Source organism: Peromyscus leucopus, chromosome 9 (genome assembly GCF_004664715.2).
Source record: "Peromyscus leucopus breed LL Stock chromosome 9, UCI_PerLeu_2.1, whole genome shotgun sequence".
In the NCBI taxonomy this organism is placed as follows: Eukaryota; Metazoa; Chordata; class Mammalia; order Rodentia; family Cricetidae; genus Peromyscus; species Peromyscus leucopus.
The window spans coordinates 63,099,315-63,124,507 of record NC_051070.1 but is presented as its reverse complement, the minus strand read 5'-3'; the positions used below and the strand labels follow the sequence as shown (position 1 = coordinate 63,124,507).

Sequence of the window (25,193 nt, the reverse complement as noted above, 5' to 3'; positions counted from 1 at the left end):
CAAATGAACTAAGATAAAAGGTAAGATGGGGTTGTATCTGTAGGGAAAAGGGGCTGGCTAAAGAAACCCATCCTGACCTAGAACTAGAGAAAGATAGCTCAGGTCAGAGCAGAAAGAAACAGTTTGGCTCAGTCAGATCAGAGCCATCTCTGCCCCTGGCCAACTGACTTGTGAAGCCAACCAATCACAGAGCAGGACAGTAGAACCCTGGGCCCCAAGTCAACCCCTGGTTGACTCCACCCCCAAGACATCCTGTGTAAACTGCCCTGTCTGGTCAGTTAGAAAAAAGGGCTGTTCTCTCCACCCTGGTAGAGGTAGCTACTCTCCTGGACTCCTCCTTCCCAGATACACCTCTTTCTTGAAAGAGTTTTAGGTGAGAAGATCTTCATTCACTGACGTGGAGAAGATCCTTGCTGAGACGTCCCTCAGTGGACAGAGCAAGAGAGAGCTGAAACAGCAGAGCAAGGAGGAGATGAACAGATCTTTGCTGAGACTTCCCTCAGATAGAGCCAGACAGAGAGCTAATAAGTAACACTTTTCTCCGGAGCTGGAGGAGATTGCTACATTTCTGAAGGGGTTTCCCCTTTGGCCAAGTGAAGCAAAAGAAGCAACATCTTAGGCTGGAGAAGCAGAGCTCTGCTAGGAAGCCCCCTTAAGTGGGGCTGAGCAAAGCTCAACTGTAGCGGCTCTCCAGGAGAGGAGCGGGACTGCTATATCCTGCGGGGAGACCATCCCCCATCACACCAGGTATATCCTGAATTTCCAGAATAGTCAGGATATCCTTCCTTGTTGAAGCAGTTCCAGGCCTGACTTTCCCCAGAAGTCAGAAAAATTTCCCTTCCAGGGTTGGGCTGCTTCTTTGCAGTTCCAGCTGTCAGAGACCTTCAGGACAGAGCTGTTCTGAGCAGCTAGAGGTGTCCAGGATACCTTACCTCCCAGGGCTGAACTGTCTCCTTGCAGTTCCAGCTGTCAGAGCTGTACTAAGCAGCTCAAGGTGTTGCCTGACTCCCCAGGTAGTAAGGACACCTTTCCCCAGAGTTGCTGCAACAAATTTACTTACATTGTTGGTGCTGAAACTCAGGAACAAACCCACAGAGTTGCAACCAATTTACTTACAGTATCAAGGTAGGGTGGAATGTGTATGGGGTGTGTCTATGTGCATACAGGCATGTGACCATGGAGGTCAGAGTGGGATGTTAGGTGTCGTGCTATCTCACTCTCTGCCTTATTCCTCAGATACAGCATCTTTTGCTGAAACTAGAGCTAGGCTGGCAGCTGGCTACCCCTAGGAATCCTTTTGGTCTCCCAGTACTGGGGTTACAATCATGCCTGACTTTTTACATAGACACTGGGGATTCAAACCCAGGTCTTCATGCTTGTGCAGCAAATGCTGTTACCACCAAGCCATCTCAGCACCTCCAAAGGGTAGACCCTTAATACAATTGGCATAATGCTGAGAAAAGAAGCGCCACAGAGAAGGTCTGTGGCAATGGTGGCAGAGAGTGGAATGAAATGTTTCAAAGCCAAGAGGCAACAAGGACTTGAGCAATACCCAGGGCCAGGGTATAGGCACAGGACAGAGTGGCTCCTGGGACCCACAGTCACAACTGGCCCTACTGCCACCTTGATCTTGCACTTCTGACCTGTAGAACTGCAGGATGATAGATCCCTGGTGTTTTTTAAGCCTCCAGGCTCGTGGTAGTCTGTTACAGTAGCCCCTGGAAACAGACTGCTGCTGCTGCTGCTGCTGCTGCTGCTGCTGCTGCTGCTGCTAGAAATGCTAGACCTGTCAGCCACTGCCCGGGCCTGTGTCCACAGGGCACCCATTAGCATTGGAGAGAAGTGCTCATTCTGTTTGTATTGGGTCACTTATATCTTTGATTCAGGTACAAAACTGGACCCAGGTGACATCTTGGCCTTGGGCATATGGACACTGTTGAAAACCGTCCCTCACAAACACTTTGGCTGGACTTTTGACCCTCCTCGGAAGGACCACTTCAAGAGCACACCTTGGGAAAGTATCCTAGGTAAGAACGGACAAAATCAGAGGCTAGGCATTTCCACCTGGGATGGGATCTGGACTGGCCAACTGGTATTCAGGTGGCAAGTGCTGGTTCTAATCCAGGAATCATTCCCAAACCACCTTGGTTAAATACTTGAAAGGCTTGAGGCCAGTTGAATCCAGAGCCAGTGAGCTCTTCCCTCCTAACTGCTGTTACATGCAGTGTCGTCCAGCAGCAGCCACACAGGGACTTGGAGGGGAACCCTCAGCCAGCCCTTCGAATGTGGTGCTCTGTGCAGTTCACCTGACTGAAGATTCCATTTGGCAAGCTTAGGACAGAGACAGGGGGTCAGCTGGGTAGAAGACCCTCCACAAGGAAATAATGATGGTGACCATGATGATGCTATATTTTGAAGGATATTTTTTCTCAACCTTTTTCTTGTTCTGAGTGTCTTCCTCCAAAGAGGAAAGTCCCAGCTCCATGATAATCCTCCCTTGTCCTGCAAAAGCAAAGCTCACACCGGTTTTCCAGTGAAGTCTGCTGCTAGTCTCTTTGTGGAGATCCTTATGTTTTGGAGCAGCTTTACTGCTGGACATTTTCCCTCAGTTTATTCTCTCCAACTTCACTCTCTAAATTGAACCTCCATGAAGTAAAAGGATGAGATACAATAAAAAAAAAAATGGGGTGTTGGGCTGGAGAGATGGCTCAGAGGTTAAGAGCACTGGCTGCTCTTCCAATAGTTATGAGTTCAATTCCCAGCAACCACATGGTGGCTCACAACCATCTGTAATAAGATCTGGTGCCCTCTTCTGGCTTGCAGGCAAACATGCAGGCAGAACACTATAATACATACATACACACATACATACACACACATACACACACACACACATACATACATACATACATATATACATAAAACCTTAAAAAAACAACTGGGGTGCTTCTGGTAAAATTATCTTAAATCTCTTGCTTGTCTTTAAAAATTGCTTCTGTTTTGTACAAATATAGTCTCTTGCCCCACTTTGTGGAGCTGGTGGGGATATAGATTGATTTTAGGGCCTTGTGCAAACTAGGAAACTCCCTTAGTTATATCCCGAGCCTCTTTTTACTTTTTATGTTGAGACAGGTTCTCATTACATTGCCCAGGCTGACCTTGACCCCTCTCTTCAAGTCAGTCAGGCCTTCAATTTTCAATCCTCCTACCTCAGACTTCCATGTATCTGAGTTCCCAGGCCTGCACCACCAGGCCTGGTGTTTGTCCATCTCAGCTCTGGGGAGCAAAGAGCAGTTTCAGGTCTGTAGACATCTTTGCCTTGGCTCCGAACCCTGGCCCTTCATTCTGCCACTCAACAGCATGCCTTTAGCCCTAACCCTCAGGTCATCTTGCTGTTCCTGCCCTCTGGCCAACCTGTGTGGTCCTTTTGATGGCATCCCTTGTAAACTGCTCTCTCCCACCTGGAGAGGAAGTGGGGAGTCCTCAGTCCGTCTGGAGTTCACCTTGCCTGTTGGCTGCTTCAGGCTAACAGATGGCTCTAAGTGTCCTGCTTCCTTCGTCCACAGGTGATGACTTGGCACCGAGACGCCTTCCCCACACTGAAGGCTGCTTTGTCCCTTTCTCTTAAGCATCTAGGTCCCAAAGGAATCATAGCAATCCCAGTGTCCTCGGTCAGTTTTCTCCCTGGGGACTGAAGAATTCTTATGTAGATGAGTTACATTTGGCCTGTCTTGGAGGATGACAGCGATCTACTGGCTAAGCAGGCCACCCACTCCAACTCTTAGGCTCAGAGACCTGTGATTTTTTTCTAGATTGCTTGTTCTTCTCGATTGTGGTCTGAAGCAATTTCAGACTGACACAGTTACTTATATAGTAACCCACATATCTAGCCAGCATGGTGTGTGTGTGCGCGTGCATATGTTTAAAGAACTGAGACAGACTTCCAATTGTCCTCCAAAAGCTTTCAGAGAAATAACAAATGACTTCCTCTTTATAGTTCTTCATACCCTGTCTTTTGCAGGGCATATGGGGCTCTCTTCCATCATGTCACATGGTCAATTAGAATTTCAGGAAATGGTCCAGAGAGATAACTCAGTAGGTAAGGATTCTTTCCACCAAGCCAGACGAACTGATTGTTGGGACCCCCATAGTAGAAGATAAAAACTTCCACAAATTGTCCTTCACGGTGGCACATGTGTGCCCCAACACACTACAAAAGAAATAAATATTTTGAAAAGAAAAATATTTTTTTTAAAGGGATATTGAGAAAAGTCTGTCTCATATCCCTGTCTGTTCAGGAAGAGTCCTGTTAATCAGTGGAGAGAGCTGGCGGGGTTCGAACTCTGAGATCCACTGAACCCAATCTCAGTTGTCAGCATTTTTCATCAAATTGAATAAGGGCAATGTACTGCTCTGAACGCCACAGCCTAAACATGAACCATGGAAGCTGCCATGGCCAACAATGGAGTCTGCTTAATATAAGCAACACAGAAAATAAATACAAGAGAAGCAGGAAAAACTGGCGTTTGTATACATATGTAAATAGTATATATAGTCAAACAATATTTAAGAACAGTGTTATTAAACATTACAAAACATAACATTTTTCCAAATCCTTCCCTATTTTGCTGATAAGGATTAGGAAAAGTTACAATATTATCGGTCACCTTCAAAGATAGAACACAGGAAAGTACCCCAGACTGGGTTGTTCTCAGGAATGGAGTTTTCTTTGGCCCTGACCCCTGTCTTTTTTTTTTTTTTTTTTTTCCTGTTCTATTGGAGAAGATGGCAAGTGGTTTATGGGGTGTTCATAGCCAGGGACAGGGTGGTCACAGCAGGGACAGACATACTTATCATACCCCTGAATGGAAGAGGAAGACAGAACCCAGGCCTCTAAGGCCCACTTGTAGAGGGACCAGAGCTTTCCAAGGGAAGTTCTCAGTCTGCTCAGGCTGTTGTGACCAGTTGTAGGCTGGACAGTGACTTCTGTGACTTAAGCCCTATGTCGCTGGAGTGTGGGGTAAAAGCTTCACGGTTTCCCAAAGACCAGTGAACCCCCGCCCCAGGGGACTGCTGCACTTTCGTGGCTGAGAGCTGCTAAAGTTGCTATTTGATGGCTGTTGCTTCTGTAACAGGAATCAGATCCACATGATCCGAATGCAGCATCAACCCCAAAACACACTTAGCACAGGACCCGACACAAGCGTGGACGGATCGGTATGGTGCCTCCTGGGCTTGATGCCCACACGTTAGGACCTATGTGAAGGACCTGAGAGAGACTGGAGGCTGCGTGAATTCCGAGACAGATGATAAAGGAAAACAGCCTTGTTCTTTTGGGGCGTGGGCGAGCATATGTTGATGTCTGAAATTGGGCTCCTAGGATAAGCCAGGCTAGAGCAGGAACCTGAGGTGGGTGAGAGTCGACGCACTGGGATCCGAAACCCATAATTGCGAATTTCATTTTTTTTTTTCTCTTTCAGCTCGAGTCTGTGATGAGGGCTCTTGCTACACAAAAACCTATGTGGCGCCCAGGGTATTATATAAGCCCTTGGCAGGAGGGGAGATAGTCCGGTCTGTGCGCTTCGGCCGCCGCAGTCGCAGCAGCCACGGCGCAGCAGCAGCAGCGAGAGCCGAGAGCCGCTCAGGTTGATTTAGAACGCGGGTGACAGTGGCCTGGCGCGAGCCTGCGGCTGACGACAGCGGCTGATCCCGCTCGGTTTCCATGGAGACGGGCAGGAGCCGCGGCGGCGGCGGCGCGGCTGTCAGCGAGCGCGGCGACGCGCGCGCGGGGGTCTGCAGGAGGCAGGAGCAGGCCGGGGCCCTCGCCGCAGACATGGACTCGCATTGTGAGTGCGCCGCGGAGACGCCCGCCGCAGAGCCGCCGTCGGGGAAGATCAATAAGGCTGCGTTCAAGTTATTCAAGAAGAGGAAATCTGGGGGGACCATGCCCAGCATTTTTGGGGTCAAAAACAAAGGGGATGGGAAGAGCGCGGGGCCGACGGGGATGGTGAGAAGCAGGACCCACGACGGACTAGCGGAGGTACTGGTGCTGGAGGGCAGCAAGAAGGAGGAGCCGCCCGGCGGGGGCGATCACGGCGGGGCCCGGCCGAACCCCGGGCCCCCCAAAGCCGCCGGGCCTGGTCTGGGCTCTCTGGCCAGCAGCTCGGTGGCCAAGTCCCACAGCTTCTTCTCCCTGCTGAAAAAGAACGGGCGATCCGAGACCGGCAAGGGGGACCCTGCCGAGGCGAGCAAGGCTGGCGGCAAACAAAAGAGGGGGCTGAAAGGGATCTTCAGCAGCATGCGCTGGCACCGGAGGGACAAGCGCGGCAAGGAGGAGGAGGAGAAGGCGGCGCGCGCGGCGGGCCCGGGCAGCCTAGTCCTGCCCGGCTCGCTCACCGCCAGCCTGGAGTGCGTCAAGGAGGAGCCGCCCCGAGCCGCGCGCCGCCCGGACAGCCCGGGCCAGGACGCCCCGCGACACGCAGCAGGTGAGCCCGAAGGGGGAGAGCAGGCGCCCGCGTCCGCCGAGCGCGCCCCGGCGCGGACCTGCCTCGAGGCCGCGAGCCCCGCCGGCCCTGGCGACCAGAGCGCCCGGGGAGAGGACGCCGAGGGGCACTGGCGCGCGGAGAAGCCCGGGGCAGCCCTCGAGTCGGGAGCCGGCGAGGTCCAGGCGGCCGATGATGCGTCCAGGACAGGTGACGTTCCGATAAAGACCGTCCCCCTTGTCGACTCCGAAGGTGGCAGCGGCCGGGCGTCTGCCGTCCCTGACCCTTCCTCTGTTGATCCACCCTCAGACCCGTCGGCAGATCGTATTTGTTTGATGTTTTCTGACGTGACTTCACTGAAAAGCTTTGACTCTCTTACAGGCTGTGGAGATATTATTGCAGACCCAGAAGAAGAGGCAGGCCCCAGCTGTGACAAGCATGCCCCCGGGCCAGGCAAGGCAGTGCTCTCTAAAAAGAACACCAGCGTGGTGGCCTACCAAGGAGGAGGGGAGGAGATGGCCAGCCCGGATGAGGTGGACGACACCTATCTCCCGGAATTCTGGGACATGTTGTCCCAGACTGAGGACCAAGGACAAGGGCCCCAAGAGAGCGCAGCGAAGGCTGCCACTGCTTCGGACTCCAAACTGGCCCCTGAGACCTCCAATGATGCCCGGTGTGGGGAAGTAGTCAAGGACGTGTCCTCTGTCAAGCGCAGGAGGCTCCACAGGATCCCCGTTGAGGCTCAGCAGAAGGACGAGCCAAAGCACCCGGAAAAGGAGCATCAAGAAGGTGTCCCTAACAGCGACGAGGGCTACTGGGACTCCACCACTCCTGGTCCAGAGGAAGATAGCGCCAGCAGCAGTAAGAAGGCAGTCATCCCCAGGGATAGCGACAGTGGCGATGCTCTCTATGATCTCGACACTGAACCCGAAGGAAGCCCAGCTGCCCTTCCTGCCACAGAGGACCCACCCTGCTTGTCCCGGCTCAAGCCCGTGTCTCCAAGCACCATCACCTGTCCACTGAGAACACCAGGCAGCTTGCTGAAGGACTCTAAAATCCCCATTAGCATCAAGCATCTCTCCAACCTTCCATCCAGCCATCCTGTGGTGCACCAGCAACCAGCCAGGAGTGAGATGCCCAGAACAAAAATCCCCGTTTCCAAAGTGCTGGTCCGCAGGGTCAGCAACCGGGGTTTGGCTGGGACCACCATCAGGGCAGCAGCATGCCATGACAGTGCCAAAAAGTTGTGAGGTCTCCGAGGCCAAGGAGGATGGATGTTCTGTGAGTTAAGGAATACAACTTTCCCCTGGAAACCACTGAAGGAAGTTTGCTTTGCCCAAAGCAAACCATTTAGGACCCACCCTTCTCCATATGGCCTAGAAGTCTTTGTTGGAGACAGGGACAGGGCACCCTGGAAGGGGGATGTTACACCTGGAGTTCAGATAAGTTCCTGGGAATTCTTTTCTAGCACTTTTTTTTTCTTTTAACTTTTAAAAAAATCTGGGTTTCTTCTTCTTCTTTTCTTTAATTCATGGATCAGAAGTCGCCTTCCCTTGCTTTTGCAGAAAATAAAATTTAACCAAATCTAACAAATATATCATGCCAGGATATCGGGCTGTTCTAGAGTCAAGAGGGCCTTGAGGAATCTCACTAACAACAGAATTCTTGCCTCTCTTTCCAGGAAAAAACAAAACAAAACAAAACAAAGACCCTTTGCTTATCACTGTGTGGGAAACACCTGCAAAGCTTAAAGATCCAAATAGCTATGGGATGAGAAGAGGGACCTACTGGCTGGCAGAATCCCCCCGCCCCAACGTCCAGTTGCCAGACATACAAATAGGTAAAGATCTATCTCTACAAAAACAGAAAGGTTTTAGTTTGGCTGGTTCAGATCATTTGTTTGAGGAGAAATAAAAGGCTCATGATTAGTTTATGTGGTTTTTGTTTTGTTTGTGTATTTTTTGGGTCCACTCCTCCCTCTTGGGGCAAAAATTAGGATCAGGGAAAGATCTCACTAAATGCTAGTTACACAGTATTTTGTCATTTGTAAACGTCAACCTTCTTACATGTAGATAATGCATATTTTAACAGTTTGTCTCACGGTTAACATTTTACAACCCGTCAATGATATAGAATTTAGAGTCTGGTCTTATAGTTGGATATGATGACAAACCATTGTGGTTCTTTATGCACTGTAACCTGGGGCAGGGATGCTTTCGATTTATGAGGGTTCTTTGCATATATATATATATATCCAATGCCCTTGAACAATGATCTGCCTGGCCTTGGTTAAGAGTCCATTTCTCAGCCCAAACCAGAGATTTTACCTTGTTTATAAAAATGTTGAATCCAACCATTTCCCCAAGGTTAGGAAGTCCAAAATGAACATATCAAGAAATAATAGAAAAATACAAGTTTAAAGCTACTCATTTTACTTTTGCTATATAAACCTATGCCTGAACAGGTGTATTCTTCATGTGACACTGGCAAACCTAAGTGTGTAAACATTCTACTAAATTACTTTTGAGAAATGGTTTGATTCGATATTTGCTCTCTAATATTTTAGCTGAAACTCTGATGCCTTGGCAGTTCAAACAATGCAGTGAAGGGGTTCCTCGAATGCTGTCAGTGTCTGCTGACTAAAAACTGATGTCCTCTGGAGGTGCAGTTAACTCAAAGGGCTGGAGCTTCTACCAGGGGTGCTGTGGCACATCGGGAGGATGGCACATATCCCAGTGGCCCTGCATGTGTGTGAACGATATGAGCACAGTGTAATTTGAGTTCTAGAGAGATGATTAAGAAATGGTCTGCTATTTTGTGTTTTAAGATTTTAGTTATATTTTGTAAAAGAAAAAAAAGAAGCTAAATATATGAAAATTTATTTTAATAGTGTGAAGGAAGCAAAAATAAGTGGGCATCAAGGGAAACTTGATAAGGCATAAAGGAACATATTCCCATTTCCAATTTGTAGCAATTCCCTTAGAAGAGGGGGCAGAGGTCTGCTGTATCTCTTAGATTACTGACTTTTACTGTATTGTCTCAGGTCCTTGATGTTATCGCAAAGCAATGCTTTAATTTTTAATTTCCTTGTATCTAGAAATGAGACCCTCCACGTACTCATCACCCTAAGCATTCTGGACTTTTTAATCAGATACTATACAAGCATCTCATACATGCTCAGGAATTCATCTGGATAAAAATTAACAGAAGACATCTCAAAACAGTTGGGATTTGGCAATATTTTGAAAATCACTTCTGCCCTTGAGAAAAGACTTTTAAATCTGATTAATAATTATAGAAATATTTAGACCCAAAGATGCATTTGTTTTCCCCTAGAACCGGAGAGGACATGCAGCATTTTACTTCTAGCAGGAAAACAAGGGCACTTTTTCCTTGTGCTTTTCCCTGCCAAGATCCTATTTACCTTTGCAGGACTCCGTGGCTGGGTTTTGTTTGCACTTGTGCAGCTGTGTAGGGAAGGTAGCATATGAAGACTGGGTTCAGACAGTGTCAGAGTAATGGCAGGTGGTTGCTGACGCACCAGAAGCCCCTCCTTCAAGCCTTCCCAGCTTGGAGGTTTATTTCGGCAATCACCACTATGCCATCCTTGCTTTATAAGTGAAGGAACATTTTAGCAATAGTTACCTTAATTTCCTCCTGGCAATTAACCAGTTACAAAAGACTTAAAATGTTTTATTTATAAAATTCTTTTTACCACACTTCCCCCCCCCACCCTGATTTTTCTCTTTTATGCTGCACATTTAAGAACAGCACCCGTGCCGGTCCAGTCAAGGACTTGGCACTTGGCAGTGGACTGAATGCCCTTAGCTGTTAGCAGTTAGGACAGTGGTCAGCCTTCTCCAAACACAGAAAAGGGATCAGAGTTGCTTTCTTGTGCCAAGGGTTACTTTGTCTTACTTGTGTTTGCAAGAAATTCCTAGATTTTCATGCAACTGTTTATGAGTGTGTTATCTCATAGTCTTGTGAGAACTGGACAGGCTTCTTTGCTGACTCTTAGAGAAAGGTCAGACATGAGCAAGTGATGATTTCTTGGTATGTGCGGTTCTAAGGCCCATTGGATTGACACCCTTTGGGTAAAGAGCTGCCTGAGAGGAGAGAACAAACAGCTAAGTCAACTGTTGGGCAGGAATTTGTCAGTTTAATGGCTCTGAACAAAGACGGCCTGTCTTTAATATCTACACCACACACACACACACACACACACACACACACACACACACACACACTCACTGCTCATTTAGTCCTGCCTTGGTTCTGCTGGCCGTGGCGGCTCTTATTCTCCTCCATCATGGAGTGGGAGACATTTCATTTACTTCAGCATTTCAAATAATCACAAGAGGAAATACATTTTTATGATTTCACATAACAACAATGCAATACAGATCATCAGGACTCCTCTGAGATTCATTTTTGCACAAAACTTATCTGCCCTATTGACATGCAAATATACATTCAGTGTTTAATCTGTGCAGACGACATCTTGCCCGGCTTAGAGGGCTTACTCACTCATCTCAGTTCTTTTTCATTCATTGAAATTAATATGCAAAGTACCCTATGCTGACTCAATTGTCAAGGTCAAAGCCTATATCAGGTGTTAAGGTTCCTTTGACCAAACTTTCTAAGAGTTTTCACTTTTCACTCTTTCTCTGATCTATCTGGGGGAAGGTCTTTACTAAGAGCATTATCTGAAGAGGCTGGCTCTTGTGGTTTTATCTCCCTTTGTTTTCATCATAGTTACCTCCTGCCCTGGATAGTGAGAACACAACATTCTCCATGTTGTTGCTGGTCTTCTGGACCATGTTAGCAAGTTTTGCTCCCTCGTTGCTCTTTGTAAATGTCTTCCTTGCACTGAAAATGTGCGAACTTGGCTCTCTGGGCTTGACCTCTACTGAGACATAAGCCAGTCAGTCACCTACACTCTGCTTCCCTCCCGAGTGCTAAAAAAATATTAACACAAGAGTTTTCCCGTCGCCTCTCCTTGTCTCCAGGACGGCCAGTTAGAAGGCTCTACATAAGGATCCAAACACCTCAGCTAACCTTGGTCTTATCCTTTCTCAGCCCACCAAGAAAGGACTCAATTATTCGTGTAAGCTCAGCCTTGGAAATTTTGATTCACTATGCAAAAAAAATAAAAAAATAAAAAACGAGCCAGTGAGGGGTGAACAAGGTCTTAGCAGCGTGTCCCTTGTGTGGCAGAAGAGGACTGCTTAGGAGCACCTCGGGGTGCTTAGTGTGTGCTCAGAGTGGTCACTGGCTGTGTCACCTGCCTCTGCTCTCCAGCCTTCCAGTGGCTGTCAGTTCTAGAGTGCTTCTCTGGGCCTCCCACTCTGGTGATGGTTTGAAGGAAGCAGTTTGTCGCGACGACGATAGCCACTTAGAAAGGAAGGGATTGCTCCCCCTGCAGACAGACGAGCCTTCAAAAGGTGGTTTGGAATTGAACCAGGGAGAGGAGTTCTTCCTTGAGCGGAAAACAGGGAAGGTTAAAGTGTCCCGAGTCCTCCAGCTGACGGAGAGCAGCTTTTATGATATTGACTTGAACGCAACGCAACGCATATTTCCAGGATAGTCGCTATATCTAATACTTAACTGTGAAAATCCAGTTGGAGGCTTCGGTGTCGCTGTGCTGTTATCGGATCTTTTTTTCCAATATTCTTTCAAACACTTTCATTTGACTCATCCCCCCTCTGCATGTTTCGTATTTGTGCGTATTGCTTAATAGCTTGTATGTTGGCGCAGAGTGGTGGTAAACCAAGTCCCACAGATGCTTCTAGAACTTCTGACAGTGGCCAGCGCTTGCTCAACTCTTCTGTGTGCCAGTAACTCCACTTTCTTAACAGCCACATGGGGTGACACTGTCTCCCTGACAGGACTTGACTTCAGACTTTTTGTTCTTTCTGACCCTTTCATTGTAGGCACCCCCCCTCTCCCCCTCCCCCCCCCCCCAGTCTCTGGGGCAGGGCTGCAACTGTTTAGTGTCCTGGTAACACCAGAGCTCAGAGCTGCTGAAGTCATTGACCTCCCTTTGTGTCTAACAGGAAAAGCTAACTCACATCCAAGCTGATGAGGTTGGCTTCGTGTCTAAGACATTGGTGCTTTGGGTCACACACAAGGGAACCTGCAGCCCCCTGTTCCTCTGTGGTCCATAGGCAAATAATTGGCCTCCTTCTCTTTGGCGCACCCTCTCCTTCCAGGGATTAACATGGAAAGTACTGACAGAAGTCTCTTCTGTTGTCATGGCAACACTTCTTCCCTGATAGGATTTTGGCCATTCCGGGCACGCTTCTTCACTCTCCTACCTTAAGCCTAGACTAGCCTTGTTTTGAGTATTCTGTGTTATTTTTATTGTAGTAAGAACATCCCATATGAAGTCTGCCCTCTCCAGTTTTTACATGTGCAATAACAGCACACAGGGCTATAGGCACATGGCTTAGAGCAGACCTCTAGAACTTGTGCATACTGGAGTCATGGATATTTTATTGTTCACTGATCAGCCATGCCCCCTTCTCCAGCCCTGATAACCACCACTCTGTTGTTTGATTCTAGGAGCTGGACTGTTTTAAATACCTCAGAGCAGTGGGATCTGGTAGGTTTTGGGCTTTTGTGACTTGCTTATTTCACCGAGCATAGTGTCTCCCAGGTCCAATGTCCACCTTGTCATATGTTAGGATCCCATCGTGCTGCATGTCTACTGCATTTTACGGTTTTAGTCACCTGTCGGCAAACATGATACTGTGTCTTGACTACTGTGGATAATGCCCCAGTGTACATGAGGATGGACATAGCTTTTCAAGATCCTGACCTCTCAAGCCTTTCAGATAAATACCCCTAAGTGGAATTGCTGGGCCATACAGTAATTTTATTTTTAAGCCTTTGAGGACCTTTCCTCCCGCTGTGTTTCCCACAGCAGATGCATCATTTTACACCCCTAACATCAGTACCCAAGGGCCCAGTTTCTCTACCATCAACTAGTTGTCTGTTGTCTTCAGGGAGCAGCTGAGTTATCCTTTGCCTTGGTCTAGCTCTGAATTCCAGATGCAAGTACCTGTGATCACAAGCTATCCATCTTGTTTCCTCAGTGGCCCTGGAATCTTGATCTACATTTTCTGATTCATTAATTCACTCAAGTGGCATTTACCTAGCACTTCTTGTCATTTTGTGGTTAATTCTACTGACTTCCATAGGCTGGGTTTCCTGGAGTGTCAGAAATGGGACTCTCTACTTTGTTTTACGCCATTATCTTGATAGCTCACAAGAACCATGTAAGGCTTCTCTGGGCTCCATTTTCTGGAAGAAGAAACTGATTCTTGAGAAGTTTGAAGATCCTTGAGGCTTGAGTCACATTTTGAGTAACAGGGACAGCATTTGAAACTGATCCCACAGCCCAGGCTTTAATTGGAGACTTTTTTCGGCCATCACACACCTTTTGAATTACTCATTTTAAGTGAGAAACTGATGGATCAAACTCCATTTTTATGATGGCAGTTGTTATTTAAATGATTCTTTCAATTAAAACTGAACTTGGTTTTTAAATAGCCATTGATGGCCTTCATAAAAATCTATGTTAACAAGTCTAAAAGGTTGATTCAGGGACAAGCAAGCTTTTTCCTATCTAGGTCAGTTAAAATTGGGGGTCATAGCCCCCATTTATTTAGATTGTACTTATGGGCTATAAACTCTTATCTCTGTTTTGCGAATAACACAGCCAGAAAAGCAATTTCAGTGGGGAATCCATTAGGCCTTGACCTTGTTTCCTTTATCTCTGATCCCAGAGAGATGCCTATCTCAGTATGTAGGGAAAATCAGTTTGAAATTGCATCAATATCACAACTAACAAGATTATTTTACTCATATACATGCTACCTACCTTTGGTCTGCTTTCCCCGTGATTCAGCGTCATGGGACATGGTGGGAGAATCAATGCTGGCCCTTCTTACCCTGTTGCATGGTAAGCTAGGAGGAGTCAGGAGGTGTATTTAATAATTAACTCTCTGACCTATATGAGACCTATAGATGCAGTCGTGGTGCCTGGTTCTTTGAGATGCATCCAGCTTTTCCCAGACATCTTCAAATCTGAGTCATTTAACAAAGCAAAGTAGAAATGCTAGAACACGTGTGGTCCAGTAGCAGAGGGGCGTGGAGCTAAACACAGCACCATCCCTGTGTTCAATGTGCACAGCGCTGGTTCCGGTGCTGCTGTGCCGCCTGCGGTAGCCAGGGGGAATTAATGAATGCTCTTCACTGCCTCGTAAAGAACGACCAGCATTTTCATTGCTTCCAGAGTAAACTCAGCTGGGCTGATCTGATGGCTAGTGGTGGATTTAAGAAGAATATCAGTGAAAAGTGACTCTGATGATACAGCCCTGTGGTTTTCACTCGTCCTCAGTGGCCCAGCAGGCCCCTGATTCCCAGGCAGCCTCCCAGTGTGGTAGAAGGAAGTGCAGGCCTTTGGCAGCAATGGCTACGGAAGCCCAAGCAGAACCTCCTGGCGGGAGAGCCTCTGAGGACAGGGCTTGGCTGCATCACTTTTGTGCACAGGAGGAAAATCGCTGGTAATTGGTAGGTTTATATATATTATTTTTATAATAGAATGTTAATCCTCTGAAAAACATCAGAAAGTTAGTCTCCTAGAAAGAACTCTATGCTTTCCAAACCTACTTCCAAGAAGGGTTCTAAACACCAGTAGGGTCCTTTATCCTTCACTACTCCGATGGTCTAATGGGATAGATGAATCAATGTTTATATTTTTAAACCTGTAAATATTTTTATTTTGAATATTTTGTATATTTGTTGATATAATTCCATTTTGTGCATATGTACTATTGTGCATGTTGCTGGTTTTGATAGCCACTCTTTTAACAAATGTAAACAGGATGGACTAACTGGCTCTCTGCTTTCATTCATCTTACACTGAAAATACAATGTTGCCATTTTAACTGCTGTGTTTAAATTCCGTCAATAAATTCTGTTGCTCCTTTGCAGTTAAAGCAAATTCTGTTGGCTGTTATTTTTCCAGGATCAGTTTCTTTTTCCCCCTAGACTTTAAATTTTGGGGACGTATACTAATGACAGCAAGGAGTGTGTGGGTGCGCGCGCGTGCATGCGCACACACGAGGGCATGTGAGTGAGAGGTGTGTGTGATGTGTGTGTGTATGTCTTTGATGTATCTGTGTGTGTGTGTGTGTGTGTGTGTGTGTGATATGCCTGTGATATGTGTGGTGATGTGTGATTCACATATGTGAGATGTGTGCTTTGTGTGTGTGAGTGTGTAATGTGTGATCTGTATGTGTGACTGCAGTGTAAACACTAAAATGGGAGACCCCTGTTTCTTCCCACACTTTGTAAACAACTGAAAATTGATTGCTTCTGGCAGCTGCCTTTTGAAAACATGCTTGTTACCCTGTCCTGATTCCCCAACCCTTTGCTGGGGAACTCTCCCTGCCTGTAATCCCCTGTGAGACCAGCTAATCTGTGCGACTCTTAGGGAAGAGTCAAAATAAGGTCACAGGTGTCTTTCCAGAGTTGTTTTCTGTGTGCTTTGTGTTTGGTGGCAGATTTTCCGTTCCTGTATATTACAGACTCAAGTTCACAGAAGCTGTGTGAAGAGAAGTTGTAGCGTTTTGTGTTTGAAAAATAAGAAGGGGAGGCCATGTATGTTTTGAAGTATACCTCCTTTAAAATGGGCTTGTTTGTACCATGGATGCTTATAATTTCCTTTTTTTCTTTTTCTTTTTTTTTTTTAGACAAGGTTTCTCTGTAGCTTTGGTGCCTGTCCTGGATCTTGCTCTGTAGACCAGGTTGGCCCTGAACTCACAGAGATCCACCTGCTCTGCCTCCCAAGTGCTGGGATTAAAGGCATGTGCCGCCGCCGCCGCCGCCACCGCCGCCACCACCACCACCAGCAGGCACAATTTTCTTAAATGACAAGAAAAGTTAATGTTTATCTGCAGAACATAACTCAGAAATCATTTCAAAGGAGAATGATTAGTCACAGTAAATATACAACAGGAGAGCAATAATGGTGGATGGCAGGTTTGCAAACATCCCTTATCTTCCTTCAGGCCCTCCCTTTCCTCTCCGCCCATTGTCTTCCATTCTCATCTTTTTCCTAGAAGTAATTTGGAAGGCACGTCCCTTCAATAAGGCAGTGAGGAATCTAGAGCTAAGACCAGACTTTCAAGCTTAGTGTAGCAAGCTTTCCTGGACCACCAACCAGCTCCCAACTCAAGACACAGAGACTTATCATCAATTACAAATGTTCGGCCTTATCTTAGGCCTGGCCCACTAGCTCTTATAACTTAATTTAACCTGTTTCTCTTCATCTACATTTTTGCCTTGGGGCTTTTTACTTTTCTCTCATTCTGTATGTTCTGCTTTTCCTGCTTCTTCCATGTCTGGCCAGCTGGGAAAAAAGAGGGAAAATCTCCCTCTCTTTCTCCCTCATTCTCTTCTCTCCTCCCTGGAGCCTAGATTCCTCCTATTTGCTCTCTCTGCCCACCAGTCCCGCCTATTTCTCTACTGCCTAACTATTGGTCGTTCAACTTTTTATTAGACCAATCAGGTGCCTTAGGCAGGCAAGGTAAAACACCAACACATCTTTACATAGTTAAACACGTGCAGCATAAACAAATGCAACACACCTTTACGTAGTTAAAGTAATATGTCACAACATGTCAGAGCATGCAGAAGACAGATTCAGTCTGGGCCCATTAACTCACAATTGTCATCCTGGCACTCAGGATGCTGAGACAGGAGGATTACCAGAGTTCAAGGCCAGCCTGGTAGACCAGCTAGAAAAAGAATAACAGAGTAAACTTGTAGGCATATAAGTAAAAAGTACAGTGGAGGGAACCAATAGATGGCTCAGTGGTTAGAAGCTCTTGATGCTGTTGCAGAAGACCTGGGTTCAGTTCCCAGCATCCACACCAGGCAATTCACAACTGCCTTTAACTCAAGCTCTGGGGGAATCCAATGCCCTCTTCAGAACTTGGTGGGTACCTGCATGCATGTGCTGTACATACATTCAAGCATACACACATAGACATACATTAAAATGAATAAACGTTTTAAAGAAGTACTGTTATAATGTCTGAAAATAATAAAACAAAGCAGAGCTACTTTAAAGTAGTCAACTATGACAAAAACTAGTTCTTTTGTAAAACATCTAACAACACTGACTAAGAAAAGAGAGTGGCTGGAAAGACGTCTCACTGGTTAAGAGCACTGACTTTTAAAGGACCTGAACTCAATACCTAGCACCCACATGGCAGGTCATTGCAGTCTGTAACTCCAATTCTAGAAAATCTGACACCCTCTTCTGGTTCTGAAAACACAATGCTCATGGTACACAGACATACATGAAGGCAAAACACCCATAAAATAAGAATAAATCAATCTTTGAAAAGAAATTTTACCATAGATTATTTTTAATTGAAAAAAATCATTATATGCCGGGCAGTGGTGGCGCACGCCTTTAATCCCAGCACTTGGGAGGCAGAGCCAGGCGGATCTCTATGAGTTTGAGGCCAGCCTGGGCTACCAAGTGAGTTCCAGGAAAGGCGCAAAGCTACACAGAGAAACCCTGTCTCGGGGGGGGGGGGGGGAATCATTATATAATATATTCTGATCACTCTTGCCTTCCCTCAACTCCTCCCAGATCCTCCACACCCTTTCTCTCTTTCTCTCTCTCTTTAGAAAACAAACAGGCAAAGAAAAAAAATAAAAAGGGACAAAGAAGCCAGGTGGTGGTGGCACATGCCTTTAATCCCAGCACTTGGTAGGCAGAGGCAGGTGGATCTCTGTGAGTTCAAGGCCAGCCTGGTCTACAAAGCAAGTTCCAGGAAAAGACACAAAGCAACACAGAGAAACCCTGTCTCGAAAAGAACCAAAAAGAGGGAGAGGGAGGGAGAGGGAGGGAGGGGAGAGAGAGAGAGAGAGAGAGAGAGAGAGAGAGAGAGAGAGAGAGAGAGAGAAACACAAGAAGCACACAACACAAAACAAAACCCATAAAAACACACTCAGAGACCATACTATACAAGCAAAAGGCCAGTAAAACAAAACAAAAATGATCAAACAAATCAGAGGAGAGAAAAACTCTAGAAAACTACCATTGAGGTTTTTTTTTTTGTTTTTGTGCTGGCCATTTGCTGCAGGACATCGGACCCAATCCTAGTGTGGGTAATATGCCCAGTGAGAAGCCATTGGAGAAAACTAGTTTTTCACTTGCAAATGCCAATCAGTTGGAGAGAGCTTCTGGGCTAGGGATGGGGGCTTGTGTCCACTGCCACTCTCACTTCTAAGACCCATGCAGGCCCTGCGCATGCTGCCACAGTCTCTGTGAGTTCATATGTGAATCAGTCTCGGAAAAAAAAAAATTTTTTAAAGAAAAAGAGGGAAAGATATAAAAATCAGAATGAGATGGTTGGGGGGAGATAAAGAATAATGGGAATCGGTCATAGTTATGGAAATGGTTTTAAAAATAAGCGTGGATAAAAAAATCTAAATGTGCACACTTGTACACACGTACACATAAAGCTGGACATGACGGTACATGTCTGTAATCCCCGTGCTCCTGTGGTGAAGTGGGAGGCAGAGACTGGGGAATGCCTGGAGGCCGGGGAGCCAGTTACCTTACACAGACTAGTATAAACAACAAGAGTCTCAACAGGGAAGTAAGGGCTGACACCCAACCTGTGTCGCTGTGGCAGGAGTATGCGCCCCTTCTCTCTCTCTCTCTCTCTCTCTCTCTCTCTCTCTCTCTCTCTCTCTCTCTCTCTCTCTCTCTCTCTCACACACACACACACACACACACACACACACAAGATTTAAAAGGAAAAGAAAAAATGGAACTTGTTTGTAAAGCTAACACTGGACCATAGCCAGGTTGGGCTTAACTCCAGAAATGTAAAGATGGCTTTCCATTTTAGAAACCCTGCTAGAACTCGCCGTTTAAAGAGACAGGAGAGGAACTCTGGTGGGTTTAAGCGGTGGTCACTGCCGGGAGGCCGCTCTTTTTCCCCTTGGCAGCTCCCTTGGCTGCCTCGCTGCTCTCCCTGTGCTCCCACAGCAGCACGCTCTCAGGACAGTAAGTCGCTGTAATGTTTAAATGCTTTGCCTCAGAACAACTTTAAAACAGCGGTTGCGTCCATTTCATCTGAATCTGAAATGCTATGCCATTCTTCAGCATAAAGGAAGGAAAAATACTGTCAATTAGAATTGTAGGATACCATTGATTAAAAGAGTCACCCGATTCCGAAGACAGAATTGTGAAATGGGTGACTTAGAAGGATGCATTTCTTCAAAACAGCGTGCGCGCGCACATGCATGCATACGTGTGTGTGTGTGTGTGTGTGTGTGTGTGTGTGTGTACGTGTTTGCATGTGTGAATGCACATGTATGTGGAAGTATACATGCAGCCTAGAGGACAACTGGGGTGTCATTCCTTGTACGCTGTCTTCCTTTTTGTTTGTTTTGAGATAGGTATCTCACTGGCCAAGAGATTGCCAAGCAGGCCAGAATGGCTGGCCAGCGAGCCCCAGGGTCTGCCCATCTCCACCTTCCCAGCACCAGGATTACAAGTGTGTGCCCCCATGTCTAGCCTTTCTTTTCATTTCCTCTGTCTTAAATGTGGGTTCCTGAAGAAACGCATTTTAAATGTGGGCTCTTCTTTTGAAAATGTGGGATTGAACTGAAGTCCTCGTGTTTCTAAGGCCAGCCCATTGCTGACTGAACTATTTCCCTAGCCCCATTTGTTTGACTGGAATATTCTTCCGTATCTGGAGAGTCAAAGTTTCTGTGGGGAAAGATAGTTATTTATACTTACTAAGTGGTCAGACGTTCGGAACAGCTTAAATTTAGTTCCTTCAGATCTTCAGGAAAATTGTAATCTACTTCTCATACAGCATTGCACACTTGTCAGGACACAGGAAGAAACAAGAGCATACACGTGGTTATTTTACACACGTCTCACTTGCAAGCAAACGGTCTGCATGCTGGACGCCTTGCCTTCCCAACGTGGCAGGCAAGCTTACAGCGACCATCTTGTCACCTTTCTCTGTCAGCTGCTGGTACCTCAGTATTTCCCAGAAGAGCCCAGTTTCTCACAGTCCCAGGTCTTGTGCCCTTTCCCAGATGGCGACGTGTTTCTAAGCAGCTCCCAGCTCCTGCTCGGGCCCTGGTGTCACACCTTGCTCTTTCAGCCTCTCAAATGTGCCGGAGGCCCAACGTGTTGACCATGCCCACCTTTATGTGCCTTTCTATGGGACCCAAGGGGATTTCCGCTTTTCTATAGTGGGTGTACAGTCCTATTGGCCAGCCAGAACAAGCCCAATGTTTGGTTCAAGAACAAACTGGCCTTCTGATAGTGGCATTTGCCAGCCTGTAGATCTTTAAATCATGACGAAAGGTCTGTGTGCTCCCAGCTTAGGGGCTGGTACGTTTTAATTGATCATTTTGTTTCATATTACCATTACAGCCTTATCAGCCTTTTTATCTTATGGTTATAAACTGATACTCTCTTAGGGATTCGGGCAGAATAAAGTCTGGTCTTTGTGTCTGCTTTCTGAGAGAGAACCTGAAAGCTTTTGGAACTTCTCAGGAGCATCTGCCTGCTTGCTGGTGTGCCCTGAGGCCACACTGAGTTCACGAGTAACGATTTAGGATAAAGCTGGTTATGCCAGGAAGGGTGGAGCTTTGAGCCAAATGTCATCAGCTTGACCTCTTGACCTACAAACGCCAGGGAAGGAAAGAATTGATGCAGATTGAGTTCAGTGTCTCCCAAAGGCCCTTGTGTTAGGTATGGGCCCCAGCCATGATGCCACGGCTAGGTGGTGGATCCTCTAATAGGTAGGACATGGTGGGAAGACATGTGGTCAATGGGAGGCATGCCTTTGGGGGATATTGGGACTGGACTCCTATTTGTCTTTATGTTAGTTCCTCAGCCATGCCTGGGAACTTCCTTCAGGCCTGGGAAGGGAGCACTTGGATCTGCCTGCGTGTCTGGGAAGGGAGCACCTGGATCTATCTGCAGGGCTGGGAAGGGAGCACCTGGATCTACCTACAGGGCTGGGAAGGGAGCACCTGGGTCTATCTGCAGGGCTGGGAAGGGAGCACCTGGATCTACCTACAGGGCTGGGAAGGGAGCACCTGGATCTGACTGCAGGCCTGGGAAGGGAGCACCTAGATCTGCCTGCAGGGCTGGGAAGGGAGCACCTGGGTCTGCCTGCATGTCTGGGAAGAGAGCACCTGGGTCTGCCTGCAGGGCTGGGAAGGGAGCAACTGGGTCTGCCTGCAGTGCTGGGAAGGGAGCACCTGGGTCTATCTGCAGTGCTGGGAAGGGAGCACCTGGGTCTATCTGCAGTGCTGGGAAGGGAGCACCTGTGTCTGCCTGCAGTGCTGGGAAGGGAGCACCTGTGTCTGCCTGCAGTGCTGGGAAGGGAGCAACTGGGTCTGCCTGCAGTGCTGGGAAGGGAGCACCTGGGTCTGCCTGCAGTGCTGGGAAGGGAGCACCTGGGTCTGCCTGCAGTGCTGGGAAGGGAGCACCTGGGTCTGCCTGCAGACCTGGGAAGGGAGCACCTGAATTGTGGGGACTCACAGAGGTTTCCTAGTGAGATCTGAGCTTGCTTTACCCAGCAGGGCTGCATTAGGGGATGGCTTAACCAGGTGTTTGGAAGGGTCTGCACTTGGCTGTGCTAGGGGGAGGTCTTTGGCCCCGCCCCTTGGCATTCCTATAAAAGGCCCTTTTGAAGAGACAGAAGGAAGGGGCTGGTGGATATTGATCCAGGCCCTTCTGAAGCTATCCTGTGTTTCTGTCTGTCTTCTGCACACTATCTTTCTATCCAAATATTTCTTTTTTTTTAAACATTTATTTATTTATGATGTATACAGTGAGTGTTTGGCCTGCAGATCTCATTGTAGATGGCTGTGAGCCATCATGTGGTTGCTGGGAATTGAACTCAGGACCTCTGAAAGAACAGCCAGTGCTCTTAACCTCTGAGCCATCTCTCCAGCCCTATCCAAATATTTCTTATCCCTCTCTCCTTAAGAGTACTCTGGAAAAAAGTAGGAGCTGACCTCCCACACTGGGTCTACCTGCAGGACTGGGAAGGGAGCACCTGGAACTTCCTGCAGGGGTGGCTTATAGGGCTGGGAAGGGCAAGCAGGGTGACACAGCACTTGAAAACCTTCTGCCTCAAGCCAGGACAGGGAGCAGGGAGGTGGGGCTGGTGGTGGAGTCTGTGTGGGAAACATCTAAGGAAGAGGGTCTTTGCAGCCTGCATTGAGGTGGAGATAAGGGGGCCTCACCTGAGTCTCTGACTTCATGTGTATGGACCACACTCTGCACCACACTCTGCTGGTGTGTGGGCTGGTACTCTGAAACATCTGAGAAATGCAGAGCAAAGAGTCTCCACTGTAAAAGCTCAGCATCAAAGCATCCAACTGAATTCAAAACCCATTTGCCCTCATCATAAGAACTGCCACGAAGGAGAGAACAGAGCTGCTCGGGTCTTTAAACCTAATTTCAACTGTTATAAATGCTTGAAAGGTTTGCAAAGTGGTTTTCAGTATCTTATCACCCACTTGTGTGAGCATGTTTTCTCCTCAAACTTTATAGGTAGGCCACATTAAAGTCTTCCTGGGAACTTCCTATTTTGCTCTTCGTTTTGAGATTTTCTTTGTTTTGAGACAGTGACATTTTATAGTCCAGGCTGATCTCAAACTCACCACAATCCTCTTACCTCACCTTCCAAGTGCTAGGGTTATGGGTGTTAGCCACAACGCCTGTCTGGTATCTGTTCTTCCTAAATTACACGACACAATTTAAAGAACATGCAATGCCACTTGCTAAACCACATGCCCATCCACAGACCACATCACAATTACTTTAAAAAAAAATGACCAACTACATGACAGTGGCCTATTATAAGATTACAATGGAACTGAGAAGGCTCTGTTGTCATAGCGCTTAGAATGCTGTGGCAAAGTGCGTGTGGTGACAATGATGGACACAGACCTGCCCACTACAAGCTCAGTGCACACAGCCGTGGGGAGTACATGCTACTCGACAAGGACAACTGTGACTGCAACGGGTTTGTGTGTTTGCTGCACACACTTTTTGTTGTGTTTCAGAACTCTCACCTTCTCCCCCTGAAAAATAAAGCTTACTGTAGACAGGAGACAGTAAGAGACAGCATCTTTACCAATGTCTTGATTACACTGAGCGTCTCCACTGAGTAACCCACTGAGTCCACTTGAGACACGGGTTCGGGGAGACCTCCTTCTGCATCTTTTGTGAGGGGTATTTGGGGGAGGGGCCCTATGCTTGCCGGGGTTGCGTACTGATATAACTGGAAATTGCCATTCACTCTCTAATCTTGCAGTGGGAGTCTGACAAGGAGGGAAAGCTGGTGAGCAGGGCTGGGAAGGGCAAAGAGGTTCTGGACATCAAAGCCCAGTGTTCAAGCTCTCAAGCTTCCTAAAGCTGGCACCATTCTCAGAGTTGCTGCCTGTTTGAACCAATGAATAAAGTGATCTCATACCATCTTACACCTGTCAGGATGGCTAAGATCAAAAACACTGATGACAGCTTATGTTGGAGAGGATGTGGAGCAAGGGGAACACTCCTCCGCTGTTGGTGGGAGTGCAAACTGGTACAGCCACTTTGGAAATCAGTATCTCAGTTTCTCAGAAAATTGGGAATCAATCTTCCTCAAGACCCAGCTACACCACTCTTGGGCAGATACCCAAGGAATGCTCAATCATATAAGGACATATACTCAACTATGTTCATAGCAGCATTATTTGTAATAGCCAGAACCTGGAAACAACCTAGATGCCCTTCAACTGAAGAATGGATAAAGAAAATGTGGCACATATACTATTACTCATCTGTTAAAAACAAGGATATCATGAAATTTGCAGGCAAATGGATGGAACTAGAAAATATCATCCTGAGTGAGGTAACTCAGACTCAGAAGGACAAACATGGTATATACTCACTCATAAGTGGATACTAGATATAAAGCAAAGGATAACCAGACTACAACCCACACCTCAGAGAAGCTAGCTAACAAAGAAGACCCTAAGAGGGATGCATAGATGGCCCAGCGAAGGAGAAATAGATGAGATTCACATGAGCAAACTAGGAGTGAGGGGGGTAATAGAGAGCAAGGGATGGGGGATGAGAACATAGGGGAGAGCAAGGAAAGAGATACCATGATAACTGAAGACATCATGGGAACAGGGAGAAACAGGGTGTTAGGGAAGTTTCCAGGAATTGTCTGTCATCAAAGAGCCTTCATCCAGTAACTGATGGAAGCAGATGCAGAGATCCACAGCCAGGCACCAGACCAAGCTCCATCCAATTGATGAGAGAGAGGAGGGATTCTATGAGCAAGGAACATCAAGATCATGATGGGAAAACGTACAGAGACAGCCAGCCAAACTAGTGGAAATTCATGAACTGTAGATCAATAGTGGTGGATCCCCCATGGGACTGGACTAGGTCCTCTGGATAGGCAAAACAGTTGTTTAGCTTAAACTGTTTAGGGGACCCCCAGGCAGTGGGATCGAGATCTGCCCCTGGTACATGAGCGGGCTTTTTGGAGCCTAGTGCCTATGGTGGGACACCTTGAGCATCCTTGGTTTAGGGGGGAGGACCTTGGACCTTCCTCAACTGAATGAACCAGGCTCTGC

The 25,193-nt window shown here is 47.1% G+C and overlaps 1 protein-coding gene across 3 annotated transcripts; it reads left to right on the top strand.

The window, feature by feature from the left end:
- Positions 1-244: 244 nt before the first annotated feature.
- Positions 245-11,647, top strand: Amer2 (APC membrane recruitment protein 2). Of its 3 annotated transcripts, XM_028870369.2 has the most exons (4): positions 705-747; positions 1,887-2,027; positions 5,481-6,485; positions 6,864-11,647. In XM_028870369.2, exons 3-4 carry the CDS (start codon positions 5,723-5,725, stop codon positions 7,730-7,732), a joined length of 1,632 nt encoding a protein of 543 aa, XP_028726202.1. In that variant the 5' UTR covers positions 705-747; positions 1,887-2,027; positions 5,481-5,722; the 3' UTR covers positions 7,733-11,647. The 3 variants fall into 3 exon arrangements, with proteins under 3 accessions (XP_037064379.1, XP_037064378.1, XP_028726202.1); XM_037208484.1 differs by lacking the exon at positions 705-747 and adding an exon at positions 245-373 and having other exon boundaries at positions 5,481-11,647; XM_037208483.1 differs by having other exon boundaries at positions 702-747; positions 5,481-11,647.
- The last annotated feature ends 13,546 nt before the right edge of the window (positions 11,648-25,193 follow it).